The 27,531-nt window shown below is 48.7% G+C and overlaps 1 protein-coding gene across 2 annotated transcripts; it reads right to left on the bottom strand.

Moving 5' to 3' along the window:
* Window positions 1–20: 20 nt before the first annotated feature.
* Cd101 (CD101 molecule) lies at window positions 21–27,531 on the bottom strand. Of its 2 annotated transcripts, none has more exons than XM_070006433.1 (8): window positions 27,448–27,531; window positions 23,419–23,796; window positions 22,208–22,594; window positions 17,487–17,864; window positions 16,203–16,598; window positions 12,001–12,411; window positions 7,301–7,699; window positions 21–2,784 (listed from the first exon to the last, which is right to left on the bottom strand). In XM_070006433.1, the coding sequence occupies exons 1-8, from the start codon at window positions 27,488–27,490 to the stop codon at window positions 2,561–2,563; spliced, it is 2,616 nt and encodes an 871-aa protein (XP_069862534.1). In that variant the 5' UTR covers window positions 27,491–27,531; the 3' UTR covers window positions 21–2,560. The 2 variants fall into 2 exon arrangements, with proteins under 2 accessions (XP_069862534.1, XP_069862533.1); XM_070006432.1 differs by having other exon boundaries at window positions 23,419–23,799; window positions 27,448–27,519.

Genomic DNA, 27,531 nt, shown 5'->3' with positions numbered 1-27,531 from the left:
GACAGCCCAAGCTTATTTATTAACACAATTGGATTAATAACAGATTCAGATATCATAGGCCAAAACAACTTCCTTGAGAACGTAACTCATGGCCAAGATGGGCAGATATTAATCATTAGGAAGGGGTAGGAGCTGGAAGTTTCCCCCCATTAGGGTCAGAGAAGAAGCACTTTAGCTTCTGCAGGTCAGATGATCTCTTTGGCAGCCTCTCAATTCTGCCATTTCACTGGAGAAGCAGCCAGATGTGGAGCGTATGGGATGGAGAGGGAGCAAATCTCAATCATTTGAATTGAATGAACTGGTGTCAAGGTGCCCTGGACCCTTGGGCCGGGGTTTGCCCTGGGATAAAGGCTGCCCAGGTGCCAGCAAGGCTTTTGACCAGAGAGGAGAGTGAAGCTGTGTGTGTGTGTGTATGTGAGTGTGTGTGTGTGTGTGTGTGTGTGTGTGAGTGATTGGGCAGTGATAGCGATGCCGTCCTAGGACTTTTAGACGGTAGTGAATGCTGAACTGGAGAAGAGTTTCACATCAAATGTCTGCTGCATGGGATCAAAGCAAACTTGATTCTCCATGTTCAAAAGTGAAAAGAAGAAAAAAGAAAGAAAGAGAGAGAGAGTGAGAGAGAGAGAGAGAGAAGAGAGGAAGGAAGGAAGGAAGGAAGGAAGGAAGGAAGGAAGGAAGGAAGGAAGGCAGGAAGGAAGGAAGTGAGTTTGGCATCTCAGTTGCCTGAAAACTAATGAGGAGACAGATGGCACAAGGTTACTTGTAAGGAAATCGAATGTGCTAGGTGGTCCTTCTGTGTCCACTCCAGCTTGAGTGGGTCACCATAGAGCCCCTGCTTGGCAGGGGGAGGAGAAGGGAGGCAGGGAGGCCAAAGCTCAAGGCTGATCTATGATTCTCTGTCTCTTCTCTCTTTGTTTTCAAAAGTCCCAATTATAATGCAGGTTTCCGGAAGTTGGTGGGAGGGACATCGTACTTTCTAAGAAGTCTTAATTGCAGCTTGTTCTCAAATAAAGAACAAGCGCCCTTACCTGGGAGAGAAGTCAATGTGTTGACATGTATATGAAAATATTTGGACTATTTCAAATGAGACTATAAAGAAAGACGGATTTAAGGAGCCAGTAGGTCTACAAGCAAGCATGCTCATAACCACCGATAATCTGCTTTCAAAGGCACCAAGGAGCTAATTATATTTGGAGAGGACTATGTGCCTGGTAAAAATAATTGAAAATAAATTGCTCTCCTTGGAAATGCAAATTACAGAGTGCTAAAGCAACTCTGTTGGTCACATCAACCCGAAATAGATATGCTTTCTCACCTCAGTTAGTTGGCATTGATTGATGCCCCATTCTGGCTGTGATGGGGCCTGGAGCAGCTTTGCCAACAGAGGTACAGGGGCTCCAGGCAGAGGGAGGGCACTTGCTGAAAGGCTCCGGAGATGAGGCCCCACCCTTGGAATTTTCTAGGCTGACCAGAAGGGACCCTTGAGTCCGCTGAAGGGTCACTGGGTTGCACGCCACCCAGGCCATCAGTCCAAAGAGAACGAGGCACTGATGGCTCTTGTGGTGGAGGGAAGGAGAGACGAGAGGCCTCAGAGGGGAAGCTGGAGCTTTGTTTGTGGCAGGAAACATAAGAGGATGTCCTCTCCACAATACCTAAATAAGTCTTTTGTGTGTGCAGATATGGGGGCTTGAACCCAAGGCTTCAAACTCTTGCTTAGCTTTTTTTTTCTTGCTCAAGATTGGCACTCTCCCACTTGAACCACAGTTCTGTTGCTGGCATTTTTGCTAGTTCACTGGAGACAAGAGTCTCATAGACTTGACTGTCCCAGCCAGCCTCAAACTGCAATCCTCAGATCTCAGCCTCCTAAGCAGCTAGGATGACAGGCATGAGCCCCCAGTGCTTGGCAACCTTGATAAGTCTCAGTGCACAAAACCAAACCAAACTCCTGCAAAAATGTTTTATGCGTGTATTGCATGTGTGTGTGTGTGTGTATATATATATATATATATATATATATATATTTTTTTTTTTTTTTTTTACTCAAAGAAGTAACATTGCTTAGACATCTTCTCTTAAGCTCTCAATGGATAAGGGAAGAAAACTGGATTTCCAGCTGGAAAGCGGGTACATCCTGCCAGGGTAGGCAGGTCCAAGTTGAGCAAGCTAGAAGGTGATTCCATTGACCCTAAAGACAGTAAGTAGGCTCTTCCTCAAGCCTCTAAGCTGAAGAAGAAAGATGGGGGGGCAGTGTGGGGTGTTTCGGGGGGGGGTGTCCCAAGGGGGCATGTGGGCACCTGAGGCCATGAAAGGCAGACCCCTCTCTCCCTCTGGGTGGGGTCCCTGTTGCTGCAGGGGGCTGGGGGATGTAACACACGAAGAATTGCTTAGCAGGGCCTAGTCCCATCCAAGGGCCCCGCTACATGCCCTCAGCTCCCTGGGGAGCATGTCCACAGCCACAGTCAGTGAAGAGCAGAAGTGGGATCCGTTCTCACCCTGGCCAGTCCACCCCCAAAGGCCCACCATACTCCTTCCAGGCAGTTGCGGGGCCTTGGCTCAGGTCTCAGTGGCCGTCCTGGTCCTCAGCAGGGCAGCTGTCCACCCCTCCCGGGCCCACAAGCACAGCTTTGGCTTTCTGTGTGCCGGGGCGCAGCCTGGAGCGTTTCCTGGCCTGGCTGAGCATGCAGAGGAGGGAAAGGAGCAGAAGGACGAGCAATACCAACGGGCAGACCACCAGAAAGTGGACCAACAGTGGCTGTGAGCAGATTCTGGAAGGGAATGTCAACTCTGCAACCAAAAGGTGAAAAAATAGAATCATCAGAGTGGCTTCCCCGGCCTGTCAATCACCCCCCCCCGCCCCCCTGCCACGTGCTGTTCTGGGCAAATAGATGGGAAATCACATGGCCACTTGGCACAGGCTGCTCCCCACTCCCACCCCGCCCCACAGGAGATCCCAGGACAGAGGCAGACCAGGGCCCGCCCTCCTGCCACCAACACACACTCCCCCACTCCCCTTCCCAGCCATTCCCCACCAATGACCTACATAAAACCGCCAACCCCCAAGCAAAACAAAACCAAAGAAGAAACCTTGCCTTTAATCTTCTCCCCTTAGAGCCGCTATCTATAATTCAGCCCTCCTTCTCCACTGCGTGGCGGCTGCTGAATTTTTAACAGAGCTATTCCCACAGCTGCTGCTGGCGCACACAGCACACACACAGCCCTCACACACACAACCTGCACACATACACACACACACTGCCACGATTCTCAGCCTCACCCTCCCTTGCCCCCCAGCCCTGTCGCCCCTAAGCCAGTCACAAATCCCCCAGACACCCTCCCCTTGCCTGAGTGCCTGTCCTGACCTTCTGGGCTGTTACCTCCCTCTCTTATTCCTCTAAGCCACCCAGGCCATCCTGACCACCCTGTGCCCAGTCCTGCCTCCCTTTCCTGGGACACAGCGCACCTGGCTCCCTTTTCAAAGCCCTCCCGTCATGCGGGCCTTTCCTTCCCTTTTAGCCTCTTTTGTTTGACTAGAAGTGGTTAAGGATGCCTGATGGTGTCATGTGTTTCCCAATAACTTCTGTGGATCTGAATCAAATCGCCTGGCTTGTAACCCCAAGGCTGAAGACTCCATATAGAAGCATGTGGACGCCTCTGACCCTTGGTAGCTGGGCCCTCTGGGAAGAACAATCCTCCCACAGATGTGGGGAGTGTGCACAGCTGCCCATTTGGCCAGGGAAGCAGAGAGGACAGGACTGTAAACATCATAGGTCCCCAGGGCTGCTGGTCAAAGGACCACATTTACAAACCCTTGAAGCAGAAAGGCAGACACTTAAAGAAGATATTAGCAGGGCTGGGATGTAACTCAGTGGCCAAGCACTCCTCTAGGGAAAAAAAAAAAAGAGAGAGAGAGAGAGACAAAAAAAAATACAGCTAGGAAGTGGTGCTGTGGCTCAAGTGGTAGATGGCTTGCCTTGAGCTGAAGAGCTCAGGGATAGCACCCAGACCCAGAGTTCAAGTCCCATAACCAACCAAAAAAAAAAAAAGCCATATTAAAAAAAATGCAGCTAAACAAGAGAAACTAGCAAATAAATGTGGCCTGCATTTACCTAGAACAAATGTTCTAATGACTAGATAAAAATGCTATTTTAAGGTGGGTACCATGGCTCATGCCTATAATCCTAGCTACTCAAGAGGCTGTGATCTGAGGTGAGGATCATGGTACAAAGCCAGCCGGGACAGGAAAGTCTGTGAGACTCTTATTTCCAGTTAACCAGCAAAAAGCTAGAAGTAGAGGTGTGGCTTAAGTGACAGAGTACTAGCCTTAAGTGGAAAAAGTTAAGCTAGAGTGCCCAAGCCCTGAATTCAAGCCCCAGTACCTGCAATAAAACCAAAAGAAATGAAATAAAACAGAATAATAAAATTAAAATAAAAATCTTCCCCCTGAGGGTCTTTCCTGACCCTAGATCATGGCCCTGAGCACTGACAAGGAGCCCAGGTGTGGTTTCCTCCAGACTCCTTGAAGCTTTTTAGTGACTGGAAACCACACTGGCCATAGCCCAGGTTTCTGGGCTTTTTCAGTGATGGAGGACATAAAGACTACTCAATTTTTAATGTTGCCTTTGTGGAATTCATCTTAAAAATCTTACACCTGTCTTACAAGGATTCTACAGGGAGCAGCAATATAGATACAGAGCCAGGATCAAGGGTCTCCGAGGAGCTGTGCCTTCTAGTCCCAGAATCGGTGCTTTTAGTAAGTAGCTATTTATTCCTCTGAAAAAAAAAGTCTGCCAGCTTTGCAGAGCCTAGGAACTCCAGGGGAAAACACGTGCGGAATGTGCTCAGGGTGTGGGACTTCCTATAGTTGTTGGAATGAAAGGCTGGCAAGATAATATGTTCTGTCTGAACACTTAGGAGAAAAAAAATAGTTGACCAATAGACAAGGGAAGAGGACGGTGGAGCCCTGGGGAAGAAATCAGAGATGGTGTTGGCTTCCTGCCTACAAGGCTGGCTGTCCTGTCTCCCGGGGAATGCAGTGTCCTCAAAAGCACTCCTGCCCCAAGATGGGAGTCACTAGCACTAGCTGAGGTCTTGGCTGGCCTGTCCCTGAGGTCAGCTTAGCTTCTTCCTCCCCATCCCATGAGCTTCCCCACAAAGAGAATGATCTGAGTGAGTGCCTGCACTGGTGGCTCACTCTACAATCCCAGCTGAGATCCAAGGATCACAGTTCAAAGCCATCTGGGCAAGAAAGTCTATGAGACTCTTATTTCCAACTAATCAGCAAAAAAAGCCAGGAGTGACTCAAGTGGTAGAGTACCAGCCTTGAGCATAAAAATAAAAAATAAATAAGGCACAGTGCCCAGACCCTGACTGAGTTCAAGCTTCAGTCCCGGCACAAATTAAAAACTAAACAAATGAATGTGAATCATCTGGGAGATGTTGTAGACAGCCATCAATCAGCGGGAAGACTTACTAGTGTAGCTAAAGAAGTTTTGTTTTTATTGTAAAACTTCTAATAATCCCTACACATGCCAGGCTGTGCCACCCGGGAATGGCTTTTAGTAACGGGCAAGGGCCTGCACGTAAGTTCTCCAGGGCACCTTCCCTCCATTCTTGATGTCTTCAAGGTACAATGGGAAGAGGAACCAATGACCATGGCCATGGTGTGACTCTTAAGCATCGCCCAATGGTCCATATATTACAAATATGGTCCCTGGCCAGACGCGGTAGCTCACACCTGTCATCCTAGCTACTCATCCTAGCTGAGATCTGAGGATTGTGGTTTGAAGCCAGCCTGGGCAGGAAAGTCTGTGAGACTCTTATCTCTAACGAACCACCAAAACATTGGAAGTGGTGCTCAAAGTGGTAGAGTGCTAGCCTGAGCCAAAGAGCTCAAGGACAGTGCCCAGGCCCTGAGTTCAAGCCCAAGACTTAAAAAAAAAAAAAAAAAAGGTCCCCAGGCAATTCATCTTTGAAGAAACGGGGCCTCATAGGAGGACTTGAAGTCATTGGGGACATGATCCAAAAGGTGACAGTAGGACCCCAGTCTCTTCCTCTGTCTCCTGCTTCCATGATGGTGCCCCACCACACATTGCATCAGGTCCTGTGTGGAGGGCCTGGCCAGGGACTAAAAGCTCTGAAGTTATCCGTCGCAAGAAATCTTTTTTCTCTAGGCATTGAGTGCCTTGGGCAGATGTTGCGGTATGGAAATGTTCTAACATGACTCTCACAACCAAAGTCCCGGTCGTGGTGTGGTGGTGTGTGTGTGTGTGTGTGTGTGTGTGTGTGTGTGTGTGTGTGTGTGTGTGTGTGTGTGTGTGTGTGTGTGTGTTGAATACATAGAGGTAAAAAGTAAGCACTTGATATTTGGGAAAGGTGATTGGGATTTGTTGTTGTTGTTATTTTTTGTGATGGTTGTCTTGCTTTTTCTGCCTGATTCAGTTGGTACTTAGCAGTAGCTGACTTTGGTTCAATCAGGTTAAAATGCAAAGTGGTGCTCTCATTTCCCCTGCATTCCGAGGTTGGGGGATCAGCCAAGAGGAAAAGCAAAGCATCTGCCTTACCTTTTCATCCATTATTTGAATGTTTAAAGACATACAATGTGGACAACTCCTTGATTTTTGGGGGGGGGCGGGGAGCAGAGCATGTTAGATGAGAAAACCTCATGTAAACTTTGTTCAAATGAATTAGTACAGAAAGAAGTAATAATGCTCTTCTCTTCCCCTCTCCTATTTTTTTTTGGGGGGGGCCGGTAGTGGGGACTGAACTCTGGGCCTGGGCGCTGTCCCTCAGCTCTTCAGCTCAAGGTTAGCGCTCTACCACTTGAGCCACAGCTCCACTTCCGGCTTTTTTCTTTCTGCTTATGTGGTGCTGAGGAATCGAACCCAGGGCCTCAGGCATGCAAGGCAAGCGCTCTACCACTGAGCCACCTTCCCAGCCCTCCTATTTTTTTTAATGCCAGTATTGGGACTTGAACTCAGGGCCTTGCACTGTTGCTGAACTTTTTTGCACAAGACTGGCAGTCTACCACTTGAGCTATACCTCTACTTCTGGCATTTTGTTCTTTAACTGGAGCTAGGAGTCTCTGGGATATGTTGTCTAGCCTGGCTTTGAACACCTGTGATCCTCAGATCTCAGCCTCCTGAGTGGCCAGGATGATAGGTGTGAGCCACTGGCATCCAACGAATCAGGTCATCATTAATGAATCAAAGACTTATGCTAATGATGGAGAAGGGCGTAGCTTTGTCAGCAGGTGTGCTGACTCTGCGTGTGGTGGTCATGGGTGGCACAGGGCCCCAGTTACCTGCAGGCAGCACCCTGAGCTCCATGTGCTGGGAGCCGTCAGAGGCCTGGCTGACCCACTTGCCCGGGGAGCCATGGAGCCGCCACTCGGCCACGACGCACCAGTATAGGCCTGCATCCTCCATCTGCACGGGCCGCAGCTTCAGGACGAAGTCGGTGGGGGTGACGCGGAGGCCGAGTATGCGTGCCCCACGCCCAGCTGCGTCCTTGCCTGGCTCCTGCAGGCCGTCATACTGCAGACTCAGCAGCTGCACCGGGCCACCAGGGCCGCCCCGGTACCAGGTCACCGAGTACAGGGAGCCCATGGTGCCCAGGGCCTGCAGTCCGCAGGGGATGTCCACCTCTTCGTGCTCCGTGGCGTTTCCTGTCCAGTGGGCTTTAGAGACCCTCACCCGACTTCCTGGAAGATGGAAGAGAGAGGAGGCGACGTGACGGACTGAACGTTTTGAGACAACGGTGATGTCACCATGCCTGGCCTGTCATCCCAGCTACTCAGGAGGCTGAGGTCTGAGGATCCAGGTTCAAAGCCAGCCTGGACAGGAAAGCCTGTGATTCTTATCCCCGATTGACTATCCAAAAGGCAGAAGAAGTAGATCTGTGGCTCAAGAGGTAGAGTGCTAGCCTTGAGCAAAAATCCTCAGGGTTTAGTGCCCAGACCCTGAGCTCAAGCCTCAGGACCGGGGGAAGAGGGAATGTTATATCACCAGCCAAGGGAACCATCTAAATGAGTGGATTAGGCCAGACTTTAAATTGATTTTGACCTCTATATACTCCTCCCTCCCTCCACTAATCAGCAGGTGAATGAATACTTGGAACAAATATGCAGAGTAGTTATTTTAAAAAGGAAGGGAAAAAATCATATTGTGCGCCACATTTTCAACCCTACTACAACTATATTCATCTATTTTAAAAATAAGCTCTGTCTGATCTTGAACTGTTGTTACTCTCTCCCGTCCTTCCTGGAGAAGCTTATAAAATATTAGTTTACATGAAGCCATCTGTTTCCTTCCTCATCTCCAGTGACGCTGCTTGCACTGTAGTCTAGCTCATGATCTCACCACTGCGACTGGCCAAGGCCCATATCAAGACAACCCAGGGTTCATGTGTCTTCTCCAGGGTTTTGTGACTGATGTCTATTTTCTTCTCAAAATTCTTTCTGCTTTTGACCTCACAGAGAATCCCCCATTCTGCACTGACCAGCCCATCTCAGCATCTTTTCCTGGAGCCTTTCCTTTTATCCCTTGCCTGAACTGGGGTGGGCATCTGACAACCCCCACCGCACAAAAACTTGCAGTGAAGTTTGTTCAGCACCCTCAATATTTCAGAAGACCCTGAGTAGTGGTAAACACTCTCTCATTAAGAGATGTCATTATTTGGTTAGTTTTTCATGGCTTTGGGGAAAAAAATCATAATAACCCGAATAAAACCATTCAAGGGAGCAATGACTTATTTTGGTTCATGGTTTCAGACCCTGTGACGCTATAATGCTAGGGTGCTGCAGGCCTGGAAACCAGCATCATGTGATGGCACCCAGGCTGCCAGCTCGTGCAGTGACCACACTCCTGGACCCCAAGAGCCTGCTCTGCTGAACACAGTGAAATCCGCGCCACTGAACCCACGTCTTCCTCAGCCTTGTGCGAACAGCACCCAGCCACGCTCTTCTCAAGGAGACATCTTCTAAATGTGCTTACTCTTTACCTCCTTCAGTCTTTATTAAAGGGCGGGGCCTAGCCAATTCCCAGGATGCCCTCATGGTACCTTTTGTTCTTTCCTGGTGCCAGGGATTTGGCTTCTTCTTCATGGAGGTGATCTCTTTCTAATATCTTTTTTTTTTTTTGTTGGTCATGGGGCTTGAACTCTGGGCCTGGGCACTGTCCCTCAGCTCTTCAGCTCGAAGTAAGAGCTCTACCACTTAAGCCACAGCGCCACTTCCAGTTTTCTCATGGTTCATTGGAGATAGGAGTCTCACAGACTTTCCTGCCCGTCCTAGCTTTGAACCACGATCCTCAGATCTCAGCCTCCTGAGTAGCTAGGATGACAGGTATGAGCCACCAGGGTCTGGCTCTAATATCTTTGATACTTCCCTGTCACCAACTTTACTAGACAGATTGGACAGACTGCAGGCTTTTTATCTTTCTGCTCTGATTTTTGTTCCCAGTTCTCACTGTAAATCTGGTAAGGAGTGGCCTCAACAACCATGCCCCAAAAGCCACGTCACAGACGGAAACCTTCGTTCACTGTCTTGACAGTTCCTTTCTTGGACTAATTATTCATCTGAAATGAAGCCTCACTCGAAGCCTCAGGGCATGGACAAAATGTAGACCAATTAGTTTGCCAGAATGTAAGCTACATGGCCTGTAGCCCAACAGAGCCCTTGTTCTCATCTGAAATCTCATGCACACAGTCTGCATTCCTGTCAGGATTCTGGTCTTCTGAGCTCTCACTGAAGCCGCTGTTAAGCTCTGCCTGCGGCATTCTTGGGCTTCACTAGTCTGCTTTGCCACACATGCAAATCCTTCCCACAAGCTGGTTTCAAAGGCTCAAGAGCCACTTGGGCAGGCTTGGGCTCCGCAGTGATCCCACTGCTCTGGTACCAATTGTCTGCATTCACTTTGGTGCTGCTGTGGTGGCAAATACCGGAGAGAAAGTTTAAAGAAGGAAAGATCAATTTTGTCTCATGGTCTCAGAAGAAGTTTCTGTCTCATGGTTTAGACCGGAAGCAAGGCAGAATATCATGGCCGATGGAGTGTGTGGCAGAGGCTGCAACCTCTTGGAAACTAGGATGGGGAGGAGGGGGAGAAATGAGAGAGAGAGAGAAAGAGAGAGAGAGAGAGAGAGAGAGAGAGAGAGAGAGAGAGAGAGAGAGAGAGAGAGAGAGAGAGAGAGAGCGCTGCATTTCCTTGGGCCTCTAGCCTGTTGGATGATGCCACTCAATTCCCCAGAAAAGATGCAGAAATGTCCTTTATGAATCTCTTCAGTGTTTCCCAACCAACCAAACTGCCCATCAAGATTAACTACTGCAGTCATTAACAAAAGACAAACCAGCATTTCTGGATGTATTCAAAGATCTGACAGCATGGAGTCCACATTTCTACCTGGAAGCCAGGAAGTGGCCGCCCTCCTCCTTCAGAGGGTTCCTCACACACTGTAGGATTTTGGCTGGGACAGCTGAGAGACAGGATGCCAAACACGCAGATGCAGGAATGTGAGCAGGTCTGGAGGGTTGGCACAGGGGATAAATGTGATTTAGGACAGGGTAAGGGTAGGGGTCCCGGGGGTATCCAAGTAGAAATATGTAGCCAGCAGATGGATCTTGAGGCCTAGGGCTTGGGAGATATCAACAGAAAGACAGAGTTGTCATCCTGATAGCAGCAATCAGAGCCTGGGGAGCATTTTAGAAGTTCTGAGGAAAGCAAAGAAAAAGGAAGCAAAAGGGTCCAGGATTTGTCCTTGAGACACATCCATGTTTAACAGGGAGAGAACACTGAAGAAAACAGAGGAGGAAAAGGAGGAGGAGGAGGAGGAAGAGGAAGAGGAGGAAGAGGAGAAGGAGGAGGAGGAAGAGGAGGAGGAGGAGGAGGAAGAGGAGGAGGAAGAAGAGGAGGAAGAGAAGGAGGAGGAGGAGGAGGAGGTCCTGCTTTGCCCCTGCCCCCACAGGATGTGTTCCCTAAGAGCAAACGCTGTGCCCCACTTGTCCTTGTATTCCCAGTGCCCAATACACAGTAACACACAATGGTTATCCTCCTGTTTGAAAGCAGTGTTTTATTACTTGCATTATGCTATTGGACCTTACCCAGTTCCCAAACCTTCTCTGTGACTTTCACTCTCTGTTAATCGACAGTGGAGGTGACCTACTGAAGTCTGAGACTTAATCAAGCCGTTCACCTTTCACAGCAAGTGGCGCTCTTGGCCGGGGGCGGACGGATGGAACTTCCATTACATTTTTAAAGACCTCCCGAGGAGGAGGCCTTCCCCTCAGCCAGCCATTCCAACAGTTAACTACTGTTGCTTGCCTTATGTTTAGGCAGCCAAATGTGGAAACGCAATTTCTCCACACGTCCCTGTAGACTTGTACAGTTTCTGCTCACAGTGGGAGAAATATGCTTCGTATTACTCTTTGTGGGCCAAATTACAGCAGAGCCCCGCTGGATTGACACAGCTTGTGATTACAGAGGCCCGGGGACACCGTACCATGGGTAGCTGCACAAACCAGACTGCGGAGCTGGTAAGAGAAGCAGCCAAAGGGATCTTCTTCCACCTGAGCTCCATAAGCCCCAGACTGACTCACCTGAGTGCCTTCCCCATTTCGGGTGGCCTTCCAGGGCCTGCAGACATGTGCAGGCAGACGCGATTCTTGACTCCAGATCACATATTTAAACTATTGTGTCTATACTGTTACTGGGGCCTGCTACTCAAGGCCTCATGCTCTTACTTAGCTTTTTTTCCCCCCTCAATGCTGATGCTCTACTACTGGAGCCACAGCTCCACTTCCAGCTTTTTGCTGGTTAGAGATCAGAGTCTCACAGACTTTCCTGCCTGGGCTGGCTTCAAACTGCGATCCTCAGATCTTAGCCTCCTGACTGGTTAGGATGATAGGCGTGAGCTACCGGTGCTTGGATTTCCAGATCACAGTTTTTGCTTCCCCAAGGAAAGGCGGCAAATCTCCAGCAAAACATGTGACAGTCCCCTTACAAGGCTTACCTGTGGGCCTGAGTCTGAGCTCTGTGAGTCCGGACTTCTGTTCTCCAAGCTTCTTCCATGTGCCGTTTGTGGACGAGAGCCACTCCCCGACCTCGCAGCGGTACCTGCCCTGGTTGCTGTCTTCCATTCCCACGACATGCAGCCGAAACAAGGCAGGGGAAACCCTTTCTATGTAAAACTTTTCCTTTCTCTGCGGGGTACGAAATTCATCCCCATATATTACGATATTGCTTTGGTCTATTTCCAGAATCTTCACCCAGGATGCCTCAGCGGAGATGGGAGAAAAGTACCAAATAATGGTAAATGGAAGGTTTCCGGTGGACCGGGACTCGATGCTGCAATCGATGTGTGCGGTGGAGCTGATGGCGATCTCTTGGGCTTGACTAGCAGAGCTCACTTTCAGCTTGCTCTCTGAATGGAGGGAATGAGAAGAGTTACTTTGCTAGAAGACAGACCCAGAAAATGGAAGAGCTCTAGCGGCCAGTGAGAGAGATCTTGAGTGTCCTAAGCCAGGGAGGGCATGACTGCCTCTCCCTCAGCCCCTCAACCAGAAAGGAACACATCCTATCTCTCCCACACAAACATTCTACAGCATCTAGGCGACAGGCCGCTCTTCTGGAGACTCTCGTGTACCACACCAAGGGAAAAGTGACACTATTAATGCTCTGTCTGCATGCTCAATATCCAGGGCACTTCTGCATTCGCCATTGATCAACGTCTCATTGGAAGCATTTTCAAACAGGAGCAAACAAAAGGAAATTGTGTGTGGGCTGATTAGAATGGCGTCCCTGCAGCCAGTCCTCTGTGGGGAGGTCAGAAGGACCGGGAGTCAACTGTCATTTAGCCCCAGTGGCTTTGCTGCTGGGTCAGAAAGAGGCACAATGGAGCCAATAAATCTTGCTTCTAAATCTCCCTCTGCCTCCCTGCTGGCGTCGCCGACTACACTTTCAAGCAGCTTCTCAGTTTGCCATTGGGAGCCTGTAGTCTGCCTTCCACTAACGTTTATTGAGCACACACCGTTGCACAGGCCAGCCTCTCCCATCCCCGGTGAGAGGGGCCCGAGGTCTGGGGACAGAGATGGACAGATTACATCTACCATGCCGCTCGCATGGGACAGGTACTAAAGTTTTATCAGAGCACTCAAAGGGCTGCGTAGCCCAAATACAGGAGCAAGGAAAGACTTCCTGGAGGAGGCAGCTCTGAGCTGCAGTAAGGGTTCATAACAATGATTTTGATGAAGGATGGGCTTACAGAATTTCACAGAAAAGGAGCAACCTGAACAACTCTGAAAGTGAGAGAGAGACCATGGATTACTTAGGAACTCAACGTGATCGTGGGTTGGCTGTAGTTCAGATCAAGGCTAGAGAGCGAAGGGAGGGATGCTGCAAAGACATCAATGCACCATATTATTTAAAAAACAAAACACCCTTGCATGTCCTGCTGCAGGAGCTTGGACAGGGGGTGAAGAGAGGAGTTCCTAACCTGGGGCATGGGTAGGTGATGTTGGGGACAATCGGAGAGGACTAGCTTTAGATCGCAGCAGTGAGTGTGTGCTCTGACACCAGGAGTAGAGACATGTCTTAGAGGAGGGTGCAGATGAACCTGGAGCTCAGAAGAGAACTCTTTCAGCAAGGTGAAGGCGGCAGTTGCCACATTCGACCTCAGGAGACTGTGTACAACCAGAAGAGAGGGAGTTGAGGGTGAATTCAAAGGAATCTTTAAAGCAGGAATCAACGCTCGGTATGTCAGCACCTGCCTGTAATTCCAACACGAGGACATTGGGAGAGTAGTATCACAAGGCCAACTTGAGCTGCATAATGAGATCCCATGTCAATAGACCAAAATCTAATTTTAAACCCACAAGAGGGCTGGGAAGGTGGCTCAGGGATAGAGTGCTTGCCTAGCATACATGAAGCCCTGGGTTCAATTCTTCAGCACCACATACACAGAAAAAACCAGAAGTGGTGCTGTGGCTCAAGTAGTAGAGCTCTAACCTTGAGCATAGAAAGGCTCAGAAACAGAGCCCAGACCCTGAGTTCAAGACCCAGGACTGGCAAAAACAAAAGAAAACAAAACCCTCAAGAAAAGAATAGATCCATGAGAGAGGGGCTTCTGAAAAGAATCAGAAGAGTTGGAGGCATGGGTCAGGTGGTAGAGTACCAGCCAATAAGTGAAAGCATGAGAAACCAAGTTCGAGTCCAGGTTTTAGGAAGGAAATAAGAAAAAGAAAAAAGAATGAGAGGGAGCAGTCAATGTTAGGAAAGGAATTTTAAAACCTGGTGTTGCCGGGCACTGGTGGCTCACGCCTGTAATCCTAGCTACTCAGGAGGCTGAGATCTGAGGATCACGGTTCAAAGCCAGCCTGGGCAGGAAAGACCAGGAGACTCCTATCTCCAATAAACCACCAGAAAACCGGAAGTGGCACTGTGGCTCAAGTGGTAGAGCACTTACCTTGAGCTGAAGAGCTGAGAGACAGCGCCCAGGCCCAGTTCAAGCCCGATGACCAACAAAAAGCAAAAACAAACAAACAAACAAAACCTGGTGTTATGGAGCGAAAAAAGCTAAGACTCAGGGCAGCCATTTTAAATACCACAGAAAGGACAAGTACACAAAGGCATTCATTCAAAGCCAGACTGGGCAGGAAAGTCTATGAGACTCTTATCCTCAATTACTTCTACTTCCAGAAAAGCTGGAAGTAGAACTATGGCTCACGTGGTGGAGTGCTAGCCTTGAATACAAAAGCTCAGGAACAATACTCAGACTCTGAGTTCAAAACTCATAAATGAATGAATTAATAAACAAGGAGATTATTGCTATTACTACAAACATAGCTGAAAGCACAGAGACTGGGCAGCAATCACACTGAGCTATGTATTGGGTACTGTGTGAGGCGCACTGAATAGTTAACACATTGAAGTTGCAAACAAATCGGCAATTTACAGAAGAGGTCTCAGATGAAGCGACTTGTCTAAAAATATACTGCTATCCGAGGCTGGCCCATGAAAAGGAATTCAGTTTGGCAAACATTCTCCCAAGAGAATGCAAGTTAAGAGAGACAAGACACTGCACAACCTCACATAGGGTGGTGTTTACCTCGAACCTCTCTGTTCTGTTTCCCATTGGTGAGACACATGACATTTCACCATAGTCCTGAATTCACTGACTTAGACGTGAACACAGTACAGAGGTGTAGACAGGTGTATTCTAACAGAATTGCCATTATTGATGCCACTCCAGATAGGCGTCTAAGTGACCTACTTTACTTGTAAGCTTGTCTTTGCATTGGAGATGGCTCAGCTGTGCCCGGAAGTGCACTGCTCTGCCAGGCAGTGCCCTAGTGAGGCTCATGCGCAAAGGAAGAAATAGCACAGAGCAGTGGAGACTAGCTGGCATGGAAAGTGTTTGATTTCTTTGAACCAATACTGGCACTTGAACTCAGAGCCTCAGCCTCTTGCTTGGCTTTTTTGCTCAGGCTGGCACTCTACCACTTGAGCCATACCTCCACTTTCAGCCTTTTATTGGTTCATTGGTTCATTGGTTCATAGACTTTCCTGCCTTGGCTGACTTTGAACTATGATCCTCAGAGCTCAGCCTCCTGGGGAACTAGGATTATAGGTGTGAGCTGCCAGTGCTCAGCTAGCTCGTCAATGTTTTCACAACAGTATGGTCCTTCTGCTCATAGTAAGTTAATGTTGGCCTGTATGAAATTCACTGCAGGGTGCTGACGTATATAGTACCAAGGGGAGGGGTACTTTATGCTTATTTCTATAACATACCCAAGGTGAGAAGAATTTTTTTTTGTTGGTTGTGGGGCTTGAACTCTGGGCCTGGGTGCTGTCCCTGTGCTCTTCAGCTCAAGGTGAGTGCTGTACCACTTGAGCCACAGTGCCACTTCCGGTTTTCTAGTGGTTTATTGGAGATAAGAGTCTCATGAACTTTCCTGTCCGGGCTGACTTTGAACTGTGATCCTCAGATCTCAGCCACCTGAGTAGCTAGGATTACAGACGTGAGCCACTGGTGCCTGGCAAGAAGAATTTGCTTTAAGACATGGTCTTACTGTGTGACCTAGGCTAGCCTTGAACTTGCAATCCTTCTGCCTCAGCCTCCCAAGTGCTTGGATTATAGGCACGGGCCACAGCACGTGGCAAGATAGGATCTTTTCTTTTCCCCCCAAGCTGAGATTAATTCCAAGTGGGTCTTACCAGGTAAGGAAACGACTATTCTTAATGGGTAAGAGGAGGCGGAAGCCCTGGGAGAAGACTGGGCATTTCTGTCGTAGACGTCCACCTCGCACCGATACATTCCCGAGTCTTCCTCAGTGGCCTCGTGGATTAGGAGCTGAGACCTCAGCCCCGTGCGGGAGACCTTGGTCCTCTCATGGAACTGAGGCAGGAGAGTCCCCCATTCGACAGAGCCATCATGGGCCGTGTGAACCAACTGATGGAAGGCTCGAGACCCTGCCGGCTGGAACCGCCACACCACAGACAGGGGCAGCTTGAGGGCAGAGAAGTTGGCGGCCACTACACAGGACAGGGTGAAGGTGTTGGCTAACATCACGTGGGGCTGGCGGCTCATCAGGTGCACTTGTAAGCTCGATTCTGCAGATGGAAAAATAATGAGACACAGTTCTGAATGTGTCTACCCACATCAACGTGGCACCGCATGCATGGGCCCTTGCCACGGTGTGGGACCGTGTCCCGGGACTGCTAGGTCTGCATGGTCCATTCCCAGGAGAGTCTGGCCTGAATTTTGACCCCTGTGCTCCCAAGTTGACCCCCTCATCATGCACCACTGTTCTCGGCACGGCTAACAAATACACAGTGTTTCTCCAGCGCGCGGCCAAGACAGCTGCTGTGGAGTGGGTGGAGACTGGGCGCTGTGGTCTGGCCTCCTTCCTTCCTGCCTTCCTTCCTCCCTTCCCTCCCCCACTCTGGGCTCAGTGTCAGACTGTCTTGCCCAAGCCCTGCAGGGCTGAGCTGCAAGGTCAGCTGACAGAATGCAAAAGGCTTGGCTGTCTTCTCTAGAAGTCAACTCTGGTTCATAGGATTTAGTTTTTATCCTTGAATGACAAGTTCCACACTAAAGATGATCATGAGAGATTTGCGCGTGCATGAGTATTGGGGCTTGAACTTTGAGCTTTGTGCTTTTACTTGGTTAGCACTCTACCACTTGTGCCACACCTCCACTTCTGGCTTTTGGGTGGTTAACTGGAGATGAGACTCTCATGGATTTGTTGCCCTGGGCTGCCTTTGAACCACAGTTCTCAGGTCTCAGCCTCCCAAGTAGCTAGGATTCCAGACATGAGGCACTAACACCTGGCCTAAGGTGGGTCTTCTATAGACAATTTCAGGGTTAACTGGCAGAGCCGATAGTCAGACTCTGCTGGAGTACACACACCACTGCTGGAGATTCAGGTGACACTCAAACTGCCCTGCAGAATAAAATGACTGATGTCCAAGTTCCCAAGAGGATCGCTCTGCACTTACTCAGAGATTTTACAGTGACAGAAACGTTGTGCATCCAGGGCTGGTCAGGGGCTGTGTGCCGGAGCCTCTCAGATACTTTGCACTGGTAGGTTCCGCCATCTGTGACTGTGGTCGAGGGAATCTCTAGCCAGAAGGTGGCCCAATCCACTTTCTTCAATCTCATGTTGCCATGGTAATGAGGGCTCCCTGGAGAGGCGCCCAACTGCACGCTGCCATCCGGCTCCATGCCAGCTACAAGCCGGGGCTGGGGCTGGTCCTGTGGGATGTGCCACCAGCTCACCCACAGAGGACTTGGGGCCCCACCGGCCTTGCAGACGAGAGTGAGTGTCTCTCCTTCCCACACAGCTTGCTCCTTGGCCAACACGACCACACTTCTGGCTGTGAGTTACAGATTGTAGAGGAAAAGAGTACTTTGAATAAGTGGAAAACTTCCTACAATACAGGGAAATCTTATTAGTGATGACTCATCTCATGCGGACAAATCAGAACAAGCTGTTTCCTCCTGTGTTACCCAAGAAAACAAGATCTGCAAAGTACAAGAATGCACTGGCAAACAAACAAACAAACAACAACAACAAGAAAGCTGGGCACCGGTGGCTCATGCCTGTCATCCTAGCTACTCAGGAAGCTGAGATCTGAAGATCATAGTTCAAAGCCAGCCCAGTCAGGAAAGTCCATGAGACTCTTGTCGCCAATGAACCACCAGAAAACCAGAAGTGGTGCTGTGGCTCAAGTGTTAGAGCACTAGCCTTGAGCTGAAGAGTTGGCGCCCAGGCCCTGAGTTCAAACCCTGTGGCCGACAGAAACAAACAAACAAGAATGCACTTGGAATTTTCACTTAGATTGGGGGTGTGCGAGGGGGGCCTGGACTGGGACTCGAACTCAGGGCCTCACACTCTTGTTTAGTTTTTTCGCTCAATGCTGATGCTCTACCACTTCCATCTTTTTTACTTGTTAATTGCAGATAAAAGTCTCACGGAGGGCTGGGAAGTTGGCTTAGCGGTGGAGTTCTTGCCTTGCATGCATGAAGCCTGGGTTCCATTCCTCAGCACCACACACACAGAAAAAGCCAGAAGTGGATCTGTGGCTCAAGTAGTAGAGCGCTAGCCTTGAACAAAAGAAGCTCAGGGTCAGTGCCCAGGCCCTGAGTTCAAGCCCCAGGACTGGCAAAAACAAAAACAAAAACAAAAACAAAACCAGTCTCACGGACTCCTGTTTGGACTGGCTTCGAGCTGTGATCCTCAGATCTCAGCCTCTTGATTAGCTAGGATTACAGGCATGAAGCAGCATGCCTAGCTGCAAGTTAGTTTTTTTAAACCAATTTGTTTAATCAGTCCATTCTGAGGAATAATATTTAGTTGGATGAATACCTAGTAGTATTTAATTAGGAGGGTGTATGAACCTAGAAGTCAGGATACTATGCTAATTTAAGCTTCTAGCTTTTTAGAATTTAGGTTTTCAGAGTTCAGTATGAGCTTCCTCCTTCAATTTTTCTCCTATTCAGTCCTAATTAGGTTAGTAAGTGTTTTAAACAGGGAAATAGAATACTTAGATGTCTGTTGACAATATCTCCATAAAAATAATTACTATGGAGCTATAATTTGTGTATATTATGTGTATATATATATATATATATATATATATGCTCATCTATCTGTCCATCATCTGCCTATTTCTAATCATCTATCTAATTGGTAAAGAAGAGAGCCTTCTTACGTCTAAATTACAGTGTAAAACTATAACAGTGATGCTGGCTCCCAGATGGGAAATCCAAGATATGTAGAAAGAAATGCAGACATTCACCAAACAAATGCTTATTGTGCAAAGTCTGGTCCTGGTTGCTCTGTGGGTGATGCAGAGAGAGAGAGAGAGAGAGAGAGAGAGAGAGAGAGAGAGAGAGAGAGAGAGAGAGAGAGAGAGAGAGAGAGATCAAGTGCCCCCATCCTAGGCAGTTCAGCTGTGAGTGTGCGGTCAAGACCCTGGAGCCAGAATTACCCTGGGAAACACACTTGACCTCTCGAAGCCTTCGTTTTCTTTCCCATAAAAACATGGGTAATAATAGCACCCACATTTATTGCATTGTTGAGGAGACTGAACAAAGGGTCCACACAAAGGCTGAGACAGCTGGCTGGCTCTAGAGAGCTCTCAGGGAAGGTCAGCTAGTTGCTCTCGTGTTAAGAGGCAGAGGTAGCTCAACGCCAAGGAGAAAAGCAAAATAGAATTAGTGTTAGAAAGCTAAAGAGTGCTAAATGAACCTACAAATTGCTTTTCCCTGCTGGGGAAAGAATTCAGTCTTAGACTGTTTTACACATACACATACACACACACACACATACACACACACACACAAATACACACACACAAACTACAAAGGCAAAAATAAAGATTGCTTTCCATAAGTAGGTCAAAAACAGTTCCTAAGACTGCTTCCACATTGGGGTTGATGATTATGCTTCAAAATTTTTTTAATATAAAAATGACTCATAAGTGAAATTTAAGAATTAGAGAGGAAATTATCACTCGTAATTTCATCACTTTAGCATAACCATTATAGTTAGTTTCACCTAGGATCATTTAGGAATTTAAAAAAACAACATTCATTACATTTATTACTGCCCCTAGTAAGTAATAAAGTCACACTGTGTGCACTTTCTGCACTCCCAGTGAGAGTGGGCTCCCCTTCATTTAAATATTCATAGAGTGATAAAATCTGCTCAAACTTCAAACCATGGTTTGACTTTCAAAACAGAATGTTAAACAAGGTCCTTAATAAATATGCTAATACGTTTTCCTATTGCTACCTTTTAAGCCCAGTTTGGACTCCAGCCTGTGCAAAGGAATTATTTTGAGCCTTGGAAGCTATCTGTCCAAGAGGATTAGGAGCTGCATCCAGGGAGGCACACTTTTGAGGATCTCTTTGGCACAGATTCCCTCATACCAGGGTGAAGAAAGGTTGCAGGTATTTTCCACAGGGGTTCAGATGCACAAAGCAGAGACTAAGCTCTGGGAAAATATGTCAACTGCCTACATTGTCTTTCCTGAATCTAGAGAGTTAGACCAAATGTGAAAACTGACATCAACACAACTTCCTGGCTTGCCACTCTAGGCCAAAGCTCGGATCATCATCTCTAGCCAGTGGGGAGACAGAGAAAAACATGAAAGAGAAAATTGTCTCTTTGGAGATGCCTCTAATGAGCAAGTGCAATGAAGTATTTTTAATTCTAGCTCCTTTTTTTCCCCCTTAATTAAATTTTTTTCTTTGTGGGATTTTTTTCCCCCGCTTTGAGCAGTTACTCTTCCTAGACTTTGAATTTAACACTCAGCCCAGAGAATTCTACTATTAGCTGTGGAGTCGTCTGTCTTCACTCTACCTAGAAAGCACTGATTGAGCCAGGTACTGGTGGCTCATGCTGGTAATCTTAGCTACTCAGGAGGCTGAGATGTGAGGACTATGGTTCAAAGCCAGTGTGGGCAGGAAAGTCCCTGAGACTCTTATCTCCAATTAACCACCAGAAAACCAGAAGTGGTTCTGTAGCTCAAAGTGGTAGAGTGCTAGCCTTAAGCAAAAGGGTCAGGGATAGTGCCCAGGCCCTGAGTTCCAACCCCTGACCAAAAACAAAACAAAACAACAACAAAAAAACACTGATTAGTCAAACATGTGTAAGGTGTCTCAACCTGTGTAAAGTGAAAGTGAGCTGAGCAGCTTATTTTAGTTGTGTGTTGCAATAATAGAGTTCCTGAGGCTGGATATCTTCTAAAGTAAAGAGGTCTACTGGCCTCATAATTCCGCTGGTCACAGGGTCCCAGCAGCATGGTGCTAGTGTCCTGGCTACGTGAGAACATGGCGAGGAAGAAGAAAGGGAAGCAGAAGAAGCAAGGGTGGGCCCCGGGGTGGGCTCGCTTTGTGACAGTCCACTCTCCCAGAATGGCACAAATGCCATCACTGCAGGAGAGGGACCTAAGCCTCAACATCACCACTGGGGACCAAACTCACAGCCCAGGAGCCTTTGGAGGTCAAACTTCCTCCAAACCACAGCAGCGGCGTTGCTGCTTTCTGCAGAGATGCTCTGAACCACTTGCCTCACTCTGCCCCAGGGAAGGCAGGAACTGGGGCCAGCAAGGAATCTAAGGCAGCAAGAAGGATGAGCTACCCGAGAGCCTTCGTGTTGAAGATGAGGAAGGTGGGGTTTAGAGGAGTGGGGGTTGGGGCTGGGAAGGTGGCTCAGGGGTGGAGTGCCGGCCTAGCATGCGTGAAGCCCTGGGTTCGATTCCTCAGTACCACATACACAGAAAAAGCCAGAAGCAGTGCTGTGGTTCAAAGGGGTGGAGCACTAGCCTTGAGCAAAAAGACACTCAGGGACCGCACCCAGGCCCTGAGTTCCAGCCCCAAGACTGGCAAAAAAAGAAAGAAGAAAGAAAGAACGAAAGAAAGAAAGCACGAAAGAAAGAAAGAACGAAAGAAAGAAAGAAAGAAAGAAAGAAAGAAAGAAAGAAAGAAAGAAAGAAAGAAAGAAGTGAGGGTGTGTCCATGAGTCAGAAATGGGGCTCCTGAGGGCTCTGGTCCATCCTGGCACTTTCCTGACCTCCCCTGCCCCTGACTGTGAAGGAAGACCTGCTCGCCCCCCCTCGCCCCTGCAGTGTGATCCAGAGCTCTCTGGAAGGAAGACCCTTTCCTGTCCTGCTAGAGGATCAGATCCACACCCAGCCCTGGCTTCTCTGACCTGCAGGCCTCCTTGGGTGAACCTGGCTGGCTGGCGATCGCTTTCTCTGCAGCTCGTGCCAGGAGCCCTCGGGGGTCCTGGTCACCTCCACCACAGTGCAGCTATAGGTGCCTGCATCCTCCGGGCCTGCAGAGAAGATCCTCAGGGAGAAAGACTTGGGGCTTGGCTTTGAAACCTGGAGCTGTCCTTGCCTCGCTCTGTCCTCGTACTCCTTCTTCAAACCCACGACTCCATCAGCGTCGATCTGCGCAATCTCCACCCCATTGAGGAACCAGAAGCCCTGGAGCTGCGGGGCCTGGGCACTGCCCAGCACCAGGCAAACCAGGTGCAAGGGCTGGCCCTCGGCAACCGGGCCGTTGGTGGTGACACTGACCGTGAACTCCGTCGCTGGTGACAAAAACAAAACAAGCTCAGTGCATCTGGCCTTTCCGTACCAAAGACACCCTCCCCCAAGTGCAGGGTGCACAGACTGCAGATTGTATGTGGCAATTCTGTAGTAGTGTAACCTCCCTATGCCCCCCCAACCCCCCAAATCCTGAATAAATGAAACCCACAACAGGCTGTTCCTGAACTCTTCCAGAAAGGACAGCACAGGTGGCTTTCTTAAAGCAGTCCTAGTAAGGAAGAGGTATGTGCAGACACATAACATGCACCCCTAGCTACTCTTTCTTAACACATGAAATAACCGACGCTTTTTTGAGTGGCTGTAAACCATGATTTCTTGCTTGCTGTCTTTGTGTGACTCTGGTGCTGGGCTTGAACCCAGGTCCTCCCGTCTCTATCTGAATGTATTTTCCTGCTTCCTCAAGACATTTCTGTGATGATGCTAGAGACAGGATAGCTCATGCCTGTAATCCCAGCTACTACACAGGAGACTGAGATCTGACTCGGGGTTTGAAGTGAGCCTGAGGCAGAACACATCAGGAGACTCTTATTTCCAATTAATCAGCAAAATGCTGAAAGTGGAGCTATGGCTCAAATGGTAGAGCACCAGGCTTATATGAAAAAGTTCTAGGGCAGTGCCCAGGCCCTGAGTTCAAGCTCCAGGACACAGACACACACAGACACACACACACACACAGACACACACACACACACACACACACACACACTCTTAACACTTTCCCAGAATACCCTGAAGGCAGCCCCTTCTATTCCCCAAAGCAATCAGAGTGATGGAGCCAGCCTGGGGAGCAGGCTGCAGGGCTCACCAGTCAGGTTGGTTTTGGCGCTGTAACTTCCAAAGTACTTGTCGTCGGTGCTGGGGGTGTGGCACTCGTACTCGCCGGTATCCAGCATCTGCAGCTGGGTGATGTGCAGCAGGACCGAGTTACCCAGCATTCTCTCCACGTAGATGCCCTTGCTGCTCACCCGCCGTGCATACACCGCATACGGGAAGCTGGCGTCCTGTGTGCTTACGATCTGGACTTCCCTGGACGGGGCCTGGGGCAGGTAAACCGACCAGCGGAAATGCTGCTCTGAGGGCCCCTGGTAGCCGGAGACATTGCAGCTGATGCTGGTGGGGTAGCCTGCAGCCCGGAACAGCGGCCCAGCCTGGATCCTCACCTCCCTCTGGCCGGCGCTAAGCCCTGCTGGAAGGAGGATGGAGACAGGGAATGAAGACCAGTCAGTGCTGCCTTCCACCTCAGCTCTCTAGACCACAAGGGAGTTAAATGAGGTGCCAGGTTATTAGCACTGACTAACACAAGGGTACAGCAGCTCCCACAAGCAGAGCAGCCGTGAGGGGCTCCAGGAGTTCATGGTTCTGTCATAAATCTGGTAAGAATCTCCAAGGGTTAGCCGGGAGCTGATGGAGATCTCTGGGATCCTAGCGACTCCAGAAGCTGAGATCCGAGGATTACGGTTCAAAGCCAACCCAGGAAGGAAAGTCTATGAGACTCTTATCCCCAGTGAAAAACACCAGAAGCTGGAAGTGGAAGGGTGGCTCATGTGGTAGAGTGCCAGCCTTGAAAAAGCTAAGCAAATTCAAGCTCTGGTATCAGCAGACACACACACACACACACACACACACACACACACACACACACACACACACACGTGCGAGAGTACACCCAAGTAATCACTACTCAGGTCAGGAAGCAGAATGTTGTCAGGCCCCGCCCAGTTGCATGTCCATCAGATCACAGTCTCTTCCCACTCAACTGCTGCTCTTCTTCTTCTTCTTCTTCTTCTTCTTCTTCTTCTTCTTCTTCTTCTTCTTCTTCTTCTTCTTCTTCTTCTTCTTCTTCTTCTTCTTCTTCTTCTTCCTCCTCCTCCTCCTCCTCCTCCTCCTCCTCCTCCTCCTCCTCCTCCTCCTCCTCCTCCTCCTCCTCCTCCTCCTCTTCCTCTTCCTCCTCCTCCTCCTCCTCCTCCTCCTCCTCCTCCTCCTCCTCCTTCTCTTCTTCTTCTTTTTTTGGGGGGGTGTCCGGTTGTGGGGCCTGAACTCTGGGCCTGGGTGCTGGCCCTCAGCTCTTCAGCTCAAGGCCAGCGCTCTACCACTTGAGTCACAGCGCCACTTCCAGCTTTTTTCTTTTTGCTTATGTGGTGCTAAGGAATCGAACCCAGGGCTTCAAGCATGCAAGGCAAGCGCTCTACCACTGAGCCACCTTTCCAGCCCTCACCTTAACAATTCTGCATCACCAAACAATACAACGTGGGGGCAGTCACTTGTTTTAAGTTTTATCAACAGTAGAATCTTTCTGTATATAGAAAGATTCAGAAGTGTCTTGCCTTGCTGGGAAGGTGGCTCAGTGGTAGAGCACTTGCCTTGCATGCTCGAGGCCCTGGGTTCGATTCCTCAGCACCACATAAGAAAAAAAGCCGTAAGTGGCGCTGTGGCTCAAGTGTTAGAGTGCTAGCCTTGAGCTGAAGAGCTGAGGGACAGCACCCAGGCCCAGAGTTCAGGCCCCACGACTAGACCCAAAAAAAAAAAAAAAAAAGAAGTGTCTTGCCTCATTGATGAAACATAGCCATCTGTGTTACTGCAAATAACTGTAATTTATTTTTCTTTTCTTTTCTATATAATATTCCACAGCCTGGATACGCTACAACGGACCCCTTATACTGCAGACAGACAGTAATTTGCTCTTCCATGTGGCCTAGTGCAGTATTCACACCATTCTCTAAGAGAGTGGCTGAAAATGTTCTAAACTTCCTGTGTGGCATAACCTTTTGGTAAGTTACAACTTAAACTTTTCTAAGGTGTTCTAACTCCCATTTCTGGATATTCACTACAAAAAAGCATGATATTAGCTGGGCGCCAATGGCTCACGCCTATAATCCTACCTACTGAGGGGGTTGAGATCTGAGAATCATGGTTCAAAGCCAGCCCAGGCAGAAAAGTCTGTGAGACTTTTATCTCCAATTAACCACTAGAAAAATGGAAGTGGAGCTGTGGCTCAAGTGTTAGAGTACTTGCCTTGAGCTGAAGAGTTGAGGGACAGCACCCAGGCCCAGAGTTCAAGCCCCATGACAGACAAAAAAAAAAAAAAAAAAAAAAAGCACCAGGTACCAGTGGCTCATGCCTGTAATCTTAACTATTCAGGAGACTGAGATCTGAGGATCATGGTTCAAAGCCAGCCCGGGCAGGAAAGTCTGTGAAGCTCTTATCGCTAATAAACCACTAGAAATCTGGAAGTGGCATTATAGCTCAAGCGATAGAGTGCTTGCCTTGAGCTGAAGAGCTGAGGGACAGCACCCAAGCCCAGAGTTCAAGCCCCCATGACCATTCAAAAAAAAAAGCATGCTATGAATATATACTTTATTTGAAATGTATGAATAATGTTTTTATATGTGTGCAGTACTGGGTTTGAACTCAGGGCCTCACTCTTCACTTGGCTTTTCTGTTCAAGGCTAGTGTTCTACCACACCACGTAAGCTACAGCTTTGCTTCTGCCTTTTTGTGGGTAAGTGGAGATAAGAGTCTCACAGACTTTCCTGCCCAGGGTGGCTTTGAATCTTGATTCTCCCATCTCAGCCTCCTGTGTAGTAGGATAACAGGCATGCGTCACCATCTGCAAACTGTATTTTAAATCTTTACAGGAAATGTGTGTGGTTAGTTGACGGGTTGGGGGTTTACTGGTTTACTATTTTTATACTGGGCATATACATATCAAATTTTATACATATCAATTTTTAGCTGACTATTTGCGGCTTTTGCTCTTTCCCCCCATAGGCTTCCTTCTATCCCTTAGGATAGTTTCCATTTCATCCGGAATCCCCATGGCTGGCCTTTTCCTGGTCTCTGAGATGCCACTTTCCTGCCCTTCACCTCTCCTCCCACTGAGCTTTCCTTGCCCCTTTGTCTTGGGGGAGTCTCAGAATTCAGCAGATGCTCTGCCTGCTTATGAATTCTACTCGACTTCGCGTCCGGCCTGGCTCCCCTTCAGAGCCTCTGATGCCTTTCAACCCCGTCCTCCCTACCCCTCAGGCCCTGACCTAGAGAAAGCTTTGGCCCACCCCGCGTGGCACCACTGTCTCTCTTCTTTCTGAAACACAGAACATGAATCATAATAAATAAACATGTGCTCTGTGCTTTCTGGGAAAGGCTGAGCTTATTTTTATTAATTTTTTTTTCCTGCTGAAATGCTACCATTTAGCCACATTTTCTCCCCCCCCCTTTTTTTTGTGTCAGTTGTGGGGCTTGAACTCTGGGCCTGGGTGCTGGCCCAGAGCTCTTAAGACATCTCGAGGCAAGTGCTCTACCACTTGAGCCACAGCACCACTTCCAGTTTTCTGCTGGTTTATTGGAGATAAGAGTCTTATGTGCTTGCCTGCTTGGGCTGGCTTTGAACCATGATCCTCAGATCTCAGCCTCCTGAGTAGCTAGGATTATAGGCGTGAGCCATCAGTGCCCAGCTATTTTTATCACATTAACTCACAGAGGAAGACCAGAACCTTCTTTTTCCATAGCCTCAAGTAGTAAGTGCCCTTATAAACTTTCTTCCACCCAGCCACACCCAAAGACAAATCTACCCAGGCAAACCTCAACATCAGACAAACGTAAAGGCTTCCCCTCCCTGACTGGCGAGGAGACCCCCTCCTTCCCTGCTGCACCCCCACCCCCAGCCCAGAACCCAGATGTCCAGGGAATCCAAGCACTGTCATCATAAATAAAAAATGATTAACAACACCAGAAGTGGGTGGTCCCATTCCACCGCCCAGCAACCTCCAGTAGACAATGTACAGATATAGACATATAATATATAACAGAGAGAATATGTACAAGTTATGGAACTTACTCAGAAAGAGAAGGAGTGACGTCACACATAGGGCCTGCGCCATGAGGACCACCACCGACCTTTCCCAAGGTGTCACTGATGTTG

The sequence above is a fragment of the Dipodomys merriami genome, unplaced genomic scaffold (genome assembly GCF_024711535.1).
Source record: "Dipodomys merriami isolate MVZ:Mamm:240054 unplaced genomic scaffold, mDipMer1.0.p SCAF_7, whole genome shotgun sequence".
NCBI classification, from domain to species: Eukaryota; Metazoa; Chordata; class Mammalia; order Rodentia; family Heteromyidae; genus Dipodomys; species Dipodomys merriami.
This window is presented reverse-complemented; position numbering and strand designations above follow the sequence as displayed.

Bases quoted from the DNA above. Each gene is read 5' to 3' on its own strand.
- Cd101 (XM_070006432.1), bottom strand. From the start codon at position 27,490: ATGGCGCAGGCCCTATGTGTGACGTCACTCCTTCTCTTTCTGA. The intron at 23,800-27,447 runs GTAAGTTCCATA...TCCTCCTTCCAG, and splicing joins GTCACTCCTTCTCTTTCTGA to CAGGGCTTAGCGCCGGCCAG. The intron at 7,700-12,000 runs GTAAGCCTTGTA...TCCATCTTCCAG, and splicing joins GCTCAGACTCAGGCCCACAG to GAAGTCGGGTGAGGGTCTCT.